This window comes from Vicugna pacos, chromosome 8, assembly GCF_048564905.1.
Source record: "Vicugna pacos chromosome 8, VicPac4, whole genome shotgun sequence".
NCBI classification, from domain to species: Eukaryota; Metazoa; Chordata; class Mammalia; order Artiodactyla; family Camelidae; genus Vicugna; species Vicugna pacos.
This window is the reverse complement of record NC_132994.1, coordinates 36796973-36807635: the sequence shown is the minus strand read 5'-3', so window position 1 is coordinate 36807635 and position 10663 is coordinate 36796973. Positions and strand designations below refer to the sequence as shown.

General features: G+C 33.4%; 1 protein-coding gene across 1 annotated transcript; it reads left to right on the top strand.

Annotated features, from left to right (window-relative positions):
- Window positions 1-7383: 7383 nt before the first annotated feature.
- Window positions 7384-8143, top strand: LOC102540077 (transcription elongation factor A protein-like 2). Its single transcript, XM_015240405.3, is given in 2 exon segments — window positions 7384-8025; window positions 8028-8143. Coding segments are annotated over 2 exon segments (642 nt in total). The 5' UTR covers window positions 7384-7499.
- The last annotated feature ends 2520 nt before the right edge of the window (window positions 8144-10663 follow it).

Below are 10663 nucleotides of genomic sequence, written 5' to 3'. Positions count from 1 at the left end.
TGCATACTCTTACGTGTTAGGATGCATGGATCATGAGCTGTGTGGGAGGGATGGGGAAGGAAGACACAGAGGTTTGACGGAGTGAAGCTACTGCCCCAGCTTCTATCCTACCAGTAATTTTTTAGTTAAACAAATAGAAAATGGTGTGGCGTTCACTGCTAGGAAAGGTATCTGTGGCAGAAAAATCAAATTAAATCATCAAATTACATTATAGTCCCCTAAGGTTTTTCTTATGGAAAAAAAATTATCATCTCATCTCCATTTAGAAGAATATGGGATGGTAATTTCTCAGATAAATTACAAAAAAACCCTTTTCATAAACGATATCAGAAAAATAGGAAGAAGCATGAAGACTGTCATAAAGAGCAAACTGCATTCAGTATTATTTTAAATAATATTTCTCTATACGAGGTAATTCTACTGACAGAAAGTTGGAGAAATGTGAAAAACTTTCAGTTTGGGGGATTTAATTCCAGCCAGTTTACTTTCTTTTTTCATCCAACACAAAAGCTGAAAATGCTGTCTCCTGCGGTTGAATAATTGGACCATCTTTTCTGTAGCTGTTGCTAAACAATTTATCATTATTAATTTTGCTTATTTCCTAAACTTTTGTTTTGTTTAGTTTTAGATATGCCACAGACCAGTCTTTCTGACTGTCTTTATTTCAAGAACTACTTTAAACAAAATTCCAGTCTACTCATTTGTGTGTTGGTCTTAATTTTCCTCTTGACTTCCTAAAGCTTGTTAATTATTACTTTTCCTAAATTCTGAAATTAAAAATGTCATACACCAAGGAAGGGGCATAGTACAGAAGAAAAATTGTATGTGAAAATACTTAAAATCTTGGACTTCAGAGCATCTTTTATGCAAAATAGAGAAACATAGTTAAATAGATTGGGCTACATGAAAATATTAGCTGCCAATTTAGAAATGCTGATTATTATATTTTATTCTGGTATGTTTTCAAAAGCAGCAGAGGTTTGCATTTGTCTTTTGTCATCAACCTGAATTTATATTATAAATAAAAACTGACAAACTACTGTGCAGTATAATATGATTTATTTGGTACTAATAACCAGATTTCCAGATAGTGGGACAGGCACGGTGTAATGGCTGGCAGTACGGTTGCCATCTTTTAGTTTCAGGTGACCAGGATGTCTGGGAAGAAGAACAGGTAAGCAACTGATAGTTCTAGATATAGCTCTGTCCCCTATTTAGTTAGTATTTAAAATGTTCACAGATCACCCAATAATTTGTCAATTTTTATTTTACAGATTATTGTGAGTTATCATCTTTTTTCTGTATCTTCATAGACAGTTGTGTTGCCAAAATAATGACTAAAGTATAGATTCAAACAGAAATTATAGAAAAGAGAGTAAAATATTCTTGGAGAATATAAAATTCTGATTGAAGTTGGAAGTAATTATTTAACTTTAAAATAAAATGGAAAAATAAGTCTGGGTATCAGTTACCGACTAAGCCATATCAAAGGAATAAAACTGAGGCTTAAAACAACATCTGTTTGCTTACAGATATGCAGTTTGGGCTGCACTCCATTGGACAGTCTTTCTACTAATTTCACCTGAGGTCACTCACCCAGCTTCTGGGATTGAGATTTTTTTCTGGGAAGGGATGGTCCAGAATGCCTTCACTCATGTGTCTAGTGGTTATCCAAGACAGTCACCCAAGGCACCTCAATTATCGTATACAACAGACTATCCAAATTTTCTTATAGAGTGAAAGCAGATATTTTAAGGCCTCTTGAGACCCAGGCACACAAATCATACAAGGTCCCTTCTACCATCTACTGGTCCAAACAAGATGCAGGCCCACTCAGATCCAAGAAGTGGGAAAATAGGTTCCATTTCTTGATAAGAAATAAGAAATTCACATTGCAAGGGGGCATGGACATGGGAGTATGATTCACTGGGGGGTCTTAATGTCACAATCCATCAGTCTAGACATATAACTGTTCTTTCACAGTAATGACTTCTAATATGTATTGAAACATTTTCAAGTGTCAAGCAACTGTTCTAAATACTTAACATATATTAAATTCCAAGCAACTCTCTGAGATATGTACTATTATTTTCATAATTTTATAGATGAGAAAACAGGATCATGCAGACATAAATGTATTAAAGTTGTTTCAATAATTAAATTGTAGTAACATGATCCTAATGCAGAATTAGACAGATATATTAGAACAAAACAGAGAGTCCAGAGTTAGGCTCAGCTATACGTGGAAATTTGATCTAATACAAAGCAGGCATTCCAAACTGCTAAGGTAAAATGTCCTATGCAACAAATTATTAAATTATCTGATAATTGTTTAATAAAATAGATTTAAAAAAATGGTCTTTCATTTGGAAAAAAAAGTAAACGCTTGATACTCATCTCACTCACCAAAATGAATACAAATAGTTGAATATGTAAGTATATAAATATTAGTACTATAGAAGTGCTGGAATGAAGTATGAGTAAATATATCTAAAATCTTATAATACCCAAACACATTTTTTTGAGTTTTTTTATTGAAGTATAGCTGATTTTAATACTACGCTAGTTTCAAGTATGCAATATAATGTTTCAATATTTTTATAGATTATACTCCACTTTAAGGTATTACACAATAATGGCTATACTTTCCTGTGCTTTGCAATATACTGTTTATTTATTTTATACATAGTGGTTTGTGTCTCTCAATTCCATATACCTATCTCACCCCTCCCTCCACCTCAGACACATCCAGATCACAAAAGTTTAGGATAAGGCTGGCTGTGAAAACCAGAAAGTCAGAAAAAAATTAAAGATTTTATTACACAGCAATAATAATAGCTAAGACTCATTAAGAACTTACAGGCAGAATTCTAAATGTTTCACAATTATATAACATTTTGCATTCACATAATTTCTATGAGGTAGGTTCCAGCATTACTCATAATTTACATCCGAGGACACTGAAGCACAAAGTCACTTATTTTCTATAGTCACATAGCTTAAAAGCAGACAAGCTAGAACTGGAACCTCGGCACTTCACAGCCTGTGCATAAAAGTAAAGCAGTTTTTTTAAAACGCCAATAAAAGAAAAAATATAAATTTGAAGACATGAAAAAATGAGAAAAGGGCTTATAATGGAGATAACAGATAAAAGTAATGGCAAATGAGAAAGAGTCCTAACAAACAAGAAAAATACCTATAGAAAAAAATAGGCAAAGAATAGAAAATGGGAAATTCACACAGAAAAAGAAATACAAATATTCAGTAGAAACAAAAAACACGTTCAATATCATTAGCAATCAAATAAATACAAACAAAAGTAGGAATAAATGAACAATAACAATTATTAGCCTGGGAAACATGAGAATGATGAATAATGCCCAGAGTTTATGAATATTGTGAAAGAGCTATCCACATGCATTGATGGAGGGGGTGTAAATTGAAGGGTGATTTAATAAAGCACCCCCAACGTCAGAATGATCACACCCTGAAAACTGATAACATTTCTTATAGAAGTTTATCCTGGGAGGACACCTGGACAAATGTGCAAAGACATACATTTACCACATTATTGTTTATAAAATGAGAAAGAAAAGAGGAAGTCATTTCAAAACTCCTCAACAAGGGACTGGGTAATAAATTTTAGAACAACCATGTCATAAAATGGAATCCCATGCAGGCATTAAGATGGATGATGCAAACCTATTCACACTGATGCTGAAATACTTACCCACTATCTTGTTGAATGAAAATAGCAGGTTGTAAAACATTCTGTAGCATGTGGTCCTCTTAATAGAAAATAGTATGGTAATTCATTTAGAGAGTATGAAAGAACATTCACATTGACATTAATAGTAGTTGTAGTTGAGATACAAAAGAATTGATTTTTATTATTTATTTCTGTATGTATTATTTAACTTTTCCATGAAAAGCATTTTCCTTGTAAAACAGTAAGTTTGCCTTTCCTGAATGTGGCAGCAAAAAAACATTGGAGAATCTTCCCCCTCCACCAAAAAAAAGAGCCTAAAACTGGACAAAATTGTTAAAAACAAACATTTCAGTACCATAAAAAATTGACCAATGATGAACAACAAATTGAGACACATTTATTCATAAAATGTACCAATGCTTTTTGTAAGAACAGTGGGAGTCTGTCTCCGGCCTTCTTTACTGAATCTGCTTCTACACACACACACACCCACACACACACACACGCACAATCAGTTAACATGGTCACTTTATAAGGGCTGGACTGGCCAGGAAAACCAGCAGCTTTGCTGCCAACAGGGGCAGACTTGATTTGGGGCAGACTTGATTTTGAGCAGAGGGCAGTAACTCAGGGATGGGAGTATTGTCAACAAAGCAGCAAGTTCATTAGAAAGTGGATGGGGAAAATCTTATGCTCCACTAACCTGAGTTTATAACTCCAGTTCATGGGAAACCCTAGAAATGAGAGAGCCATAGGCTGTATAAGGCAAAAATTGTAGCTCTGTATTGTTGGATTTATAACATACATAGGCAAAATACATATGACAATAATAGCACAAATGAAGGGGTCAAGTTGTTTTATATATATTTAACTTTTTTCCTGTTTGGACTTTTTAAAATGGGGGGGGGCAATAATTATGTTCATTTATTTATTAATTTTTAATGGGGGCGCTGAGGATTGAACCTAGGACCTTGTGCATGCAAAGCAGGCACTCTACCACTGAGCTATACTCTCCCCCTCAAGTTGTTATATTTTACTGGAATAAGTCAGTATTAACCTAGCCTAGATTGTGATCATTAAGATTTAGTGTGTAATAGAATAACCACTATGAAAATAACTCAAAAATACATAAAGTTTTAGAAAATAAGAATGAAAGAGATTACTGTCAACCTAACAGAAAGAAAAAGGTTTATAAAGGAATACTAGAAACAAATGCATGCAAACAAATCACATAAATTAGATGAAATGGACAAAATCCATGAAGGACAGAAACTACTGAAACTGCCTCAAAAAGAAATAGAAAATCTGAATACAACTATAATAAGTAAAGAGACTGAAAAGATAAATAAAAAAACTATCCATAAAACCCAGATGACTTCTCCGGTAAATGCTACCAAACATTTAAAGAAGAATTAAGCCAATTCTTCACAAACTGTTCTAAACAACAGAAAGGGAGGAACTAATTCCCAACTTGCTCTATGAGGTCAGTATTACCCTAATACCAAACTCAGAAAAAAATATCACAAGAAAAGGAAACTACAGATTAATACTCTTATGAATATAGACAAAAAAATCCTCAATAAAATACTAGTAAACATAACCCAATAACCTATAAAAAAGATTATGCACCATTACCAATTTATTCTAGGAGTGTAAGTTTTGACAACCCAAAATCAATTACTATACATCATGGCAACAGACTAAAAAACAAAATCACATGATAATCTCAATAGATGCAAAAAAAAGCACTTAATATTCTTCCTGATAGAAATACTCACAAATTAGAAACAGAAGAATTCCTCAACCTGCTTAAGAGCATCTCATCTATGAAAAGCCTATAGTTAACATTGTACTTAATGGTGAAAGACTAAATTCTTTCCTCCTAAGGTCAAAAACAAAGCAAAGATACCTGCTCTTACCAACACAGGCAGATCCATGGAGGAAAAATAGACTAGTGGTTGCCTAGGACTGGGTTGGGGTGGGGAGTGGTTAGGGGAAATAGAAAGTGTCTGCTAATGAATAAAAGAGGTTTTTTTCAGAGGGAGGCAATAAAAAGTCATAAAATTTATTGTGATGATGATTACCCAACTCTGTGACTAAACTGAAAACTACTGAATTGCACATTTTTAATAGATGAATTATATGGTATATGAATTATATCTTAATAAAGTTCCTATCAAAAAAATAGAAAATAAAATGGTACATTAAAATATTGATTCAATTAAAATGTAATAAAGGAAGAACACAGGGGCAAAAAAGACATGAGATATCTTGAAAACAAAGACCAAAAAGGTGGATATAAATCCAACTAAATCGATGTCTTATAAAGTGAAAAGGCAGAGATAATCAGACTGAATAAAAAAGATCCTGTGTTGTCTACAGGAGACACAATTTGGATTTACAGACACAATTAGATTGAAAGTGAAAGGGTGAGAAAAGATATACCATACATGTAGTAGCCATAAGAAAGCTTGAGTGGCTATACTAATATTAGGTAAAATAGGGCTGAAGACAAGAAATATTTCTAGTGACAAAGAAGGACATTTCATGATACAAGGGCCAATATATACGGAAGTTATAAATGTATATATACCTAATACTAGAGCCTCAGCATACATAAACCAAATACAGACAGTACTGAAAGGAGAAATAGACAGTTCAACAACTATAGGTGGAGATTTCAGTACCTTACTTCCAGCGATTGATAGAACAACTGGACAGAAAAATCAATAGTGATTTAGAAGGTTTGAACAACATCAATCAACTTGACCTGACATTTATAGAACATTCCACCCCAAAACAGCAGAATACACATTCTTTTCAAGGACAAGAAGAACATTTCCCAAAATAGTTCATAGTCTAGGTCATAAGATGGTCACAATAAATTTAAAAGAATTGAAATCATATAAAATACCTTCTCTGAGCACTATAAAATTAAATTAGAAATTAACAACAGAAAAAATTTTGAGTCATCCCAAATATTCGGAAATTGACACATTTATAAATAATCCAAAGGTCTAATAAGAAACCACAGTGACAATAAGAAGATATTTTGAATTACTTGGAAAAAAACACAACATATAAAATCTTGGGAATGCAGCTAAAGTAGCGCTTAGAGGGAAATTTAGTGCTTGAACACTTACATTAGAAAGGAAGATTAAGATTTTAGAAGATTAAGCTTCCACCTCAGGGAAAAAGAAGAACTAATTAAGAACCCAAATTAAGTAGAAAGAAGGAAATAATAGAGATCAGTGCTGAAATCAATGAATAAGAAAACAGAAAATCAATACAGAAAATCAATGGAAATAAAGTTGGTTCTTTGATATGTCAGAGAAAAACAAACACTGTATGATATCATGTATATTTGGAATCCAAAAACTACAACAAACTAGTGAATATAACAAAAAAAGAAGTAGACTCACAGATATAGAGAACATGCTAGTGGTTACTTAGTGGGGAGGAGAGGTGGGAGAGTGGGAAGTACACATTATTGGGTGTAAGATAGGCCCAAGGATGTATTGTACAACACGGTGGATATATCCAATATTTTGTAATAACTGTAAATGTTAAGTAACTTTTAAAAATTGTATAAAAATAAATTAAAAAAAATTAAAACGGCTCTCCCTCCCTCCCTGTGGTTGGACCCGGAGCCGTCCGTGAGCTTCTAATTGTTGCTCCAAGTTCCCTGAGATCTGAGTGTCCGTTCTTTCCAGCACTCTGCTAGGCTAGAAAAGGAGGAGGAACCTGTCCAGAATCCCTGCAGGACAGGAAAAGGAAGGGACATCTCAACATGGAAAAACTCTGCAGTGAAAATGAAGGAATGCCTGAGAACCCAGGAAAGATGGAAAACAAAGAACAGCCACTGGATGCGGGAAAGCCAGGAGTAGCTTGTACTGTGGAAGACAAGGAAAAGTTAGAAAACAAAGGAAGGATTGATCACAAGGGAAAGAAAGAAGATAAGGAAGTACTAAAGGATAAGGAAAAGCCAGAGAGTGAGGCAAAGCCAAGAGAAGGAAAGCCAGTGAGCCAGGGAAAGCCAGAGAATGAGGGAAAACCAAAAGAAGGAAAACCAGAGAGCAAGGGAAAAGCAAAAGAAGGAAAGCCAGCCAGCAAACTAAGGGCTGCAGGAAAGCGCCCAGCTGGGGACGATGTACCCAGGAAGGCCAAAAGGAAAACCAACAAGGGGCTGGCTCAGTGTTTCAAGGAATACAAGGAGGCCATACATGATATGCATTTGAACAATGAGGAGATGATAAGAGAATTTGACGAGCTGCCTAGGGTGGAGGATGAAGTGAAGAAAACCAGACAGAAACTGGGGGGTTTATGTGGATGCAAAAAAGTTTACAGGACCCTTTCCACCCCAGGCGCCCAAGGGAACTCAGAGGTGGCTGCAGGGCCCCACAAAGGGGCTTTGAAGACATTCCTTTTGTGTAGTGCCCCTGGCAGGCATTTGCAAAGCCTTGAGCTTTATTTAATCTTATGCTAATACTATGCTTTAGGTGTCACTCATGTTATCCAACTGCAGCCCTCTATGTTTCAGTAGCAAATTTTCATCCATTGCATGGAAAAATGTTTATGGTGCATTGTAAAATTAAAAAAAAAAAAGTTTGCAGAACCATAAAAAATAAATAAATAAATAAAATAAAAACAATAAAACTTCAAAAAAAAGTTGGTTCTTTGAAAAGTCAACAAAACTGATAAAGAAAAAAAAGAGAGAAGACATAAATCAATAAAGTCAGGAATAAATGAGGGGGCATTATGAATTCTCCTACAGACATTTAAATGATTATGAGAAAACATTACAATCTACTTTATGTCAAAAAATTAAACAACTTAGATAAAATGGACAACTTGATAAAAATATACTTAATACCAAGAAAGACTCAAGAATAGAAAATCTGTATAAACCTATAACAAGTGATATAATTAAATTAATAATTAAAAAGCTTCCCACAAAGAAAAGCACAGATCCAGGTGACTTCACTATGCATTCCACCTAACATTTAAAGAACAAAGGATACCAATCTAACACAAACTCTTTCAGAGGAGGAAGAAACATCTTCCAACTTATCCTGAGGCCAGAAAACTGTAAACCAATATTCTAAATGAATACAGACACAAAAATCCTTAACAAAAATATTAGCAAACCTAGTCAACATATTAAATGGATTATATATCATGTTCAAGTGGGATTTACCCAAGAAATACAAAATTGATTTAACATCGAAAAAAATCAAGTAGCGTTAAATGTAATATCCATGGAATAGAAGACAAAACTATATGGCCATCACAGTAGAATCAGAAAAGATTTGAAAAAAATTCCAATGTTCACTTACAATTAAAAAAGAACTTTCAACAAGTTAGGAATAGTAGGAAATTTTTCAACCTCATAAAGGGCATGTAAGAAAAGCTGACAACTCTTAATAGTGAAGGATTGAATGATTTTACACTTAGATCAGGAACAAAGCAAAGATATTTGCTCTTACCACTTCTATTCAGTACTGTGTTAGAGGTTCTAGGCACTGCAGTCAGGCCAGAAAAATAAATTAAAAGCACATATCGGAAAGAAAAACCTGTCTTTATTTGCAGACATAATCATATATGTAGAAAATCTTAAGAAACCTCAAAAGAAAAAAAAAAAAAAACCAAGCAGAACAAAACCTAGAATTAGTAAACAAGTTTGAAAGCTCACAGAAAACAAATCAAAATTAAAAATGCAATTATGTTTCAGAAGACTAGCAACAATCAAAAATTGAAATTAAGAAAATAATTTTATTCACAATAACATTGAAAAGAAATATTATACTTAGGATTCATTTTATAAAAGAAGTGAAAGACCTGTATACAGAAATCTAAAAAGATTGCTAGATACCTGCACCCCAGTGTTCATACACAGCACTATTTACAATAGCCAAGACATGGAAAGAGCATAAATGCCCATCAACAGATGGCTGGATAAAGAAGTGGCATATTTATACAATGGAATACTATTCAGCCATTAAAACTGACAACATAATGCCATTTGCAGCAACATGGATGTTCCTGGACAATGTCATCCTAAGTGAAGTAAACCAGAAAGAGTAAGAAAAACACTATATGAGATGGCTCATCTGTGGAATCTAAAAAAAAAGAACATAAATATAAAACAGAAATAGACTGATAGACATAGAATACAAACTTCTGGTTGCCAAGGGGGAAGGGGGTGGGAAGGGATAGACTAGGAGTTCAAAATTTGTAGATACTGACAGGCATATGTAGAATAGATAAACAAGATTATACTGTATAGCACAGGGAAATATATACAAGATCTTGTGGTAGCTCACAGCAAAAAAAAATGTGACAATGAATATATGTATGTTCACATATAACTGAAAAATTGTGCTCTACTCTGGAATTTGACATAACATTGTAAAATGACTATAACTCAATAAAAAAACGTTAAAAAAATGATTGCTGAAAGCAATTAAAGAAAATCTCTAACAAAATGGAAATCCATTCTATTCTCATGGATGGTAAGACTCAGTATGTTTAAGATGTCAATTCTCCCCAATATATGTATTTATTTAATGTAATCTATATTAAAATTTTTATAGTCTTTTTTGGAAAAATTGACAAGGTAACTCAAAAATAAATCATAATGCAAAAGACCCAGAATACCAACAAAGATTTGAAAAAGAATAGAGTTGGAGGATTTATGCTACCCACCCACACAACTTTCTATAAAACTACATAATTAAGATAGTGAGGTATTGCATAAGGAGGTATATAGATCATTGATCAGAGCAGAAAAAAAATCCCAAAATAAAGGCTTACATATGTATATATATACACACACACATACATATATATATATATGTATATGTATATATGGTCAATTGTTTCTTTTTATTTTCTGGGCATGGGTATTTATGTAAATGCATATTTCTTGGTTATATTAAATTTTCTCAATGGCTT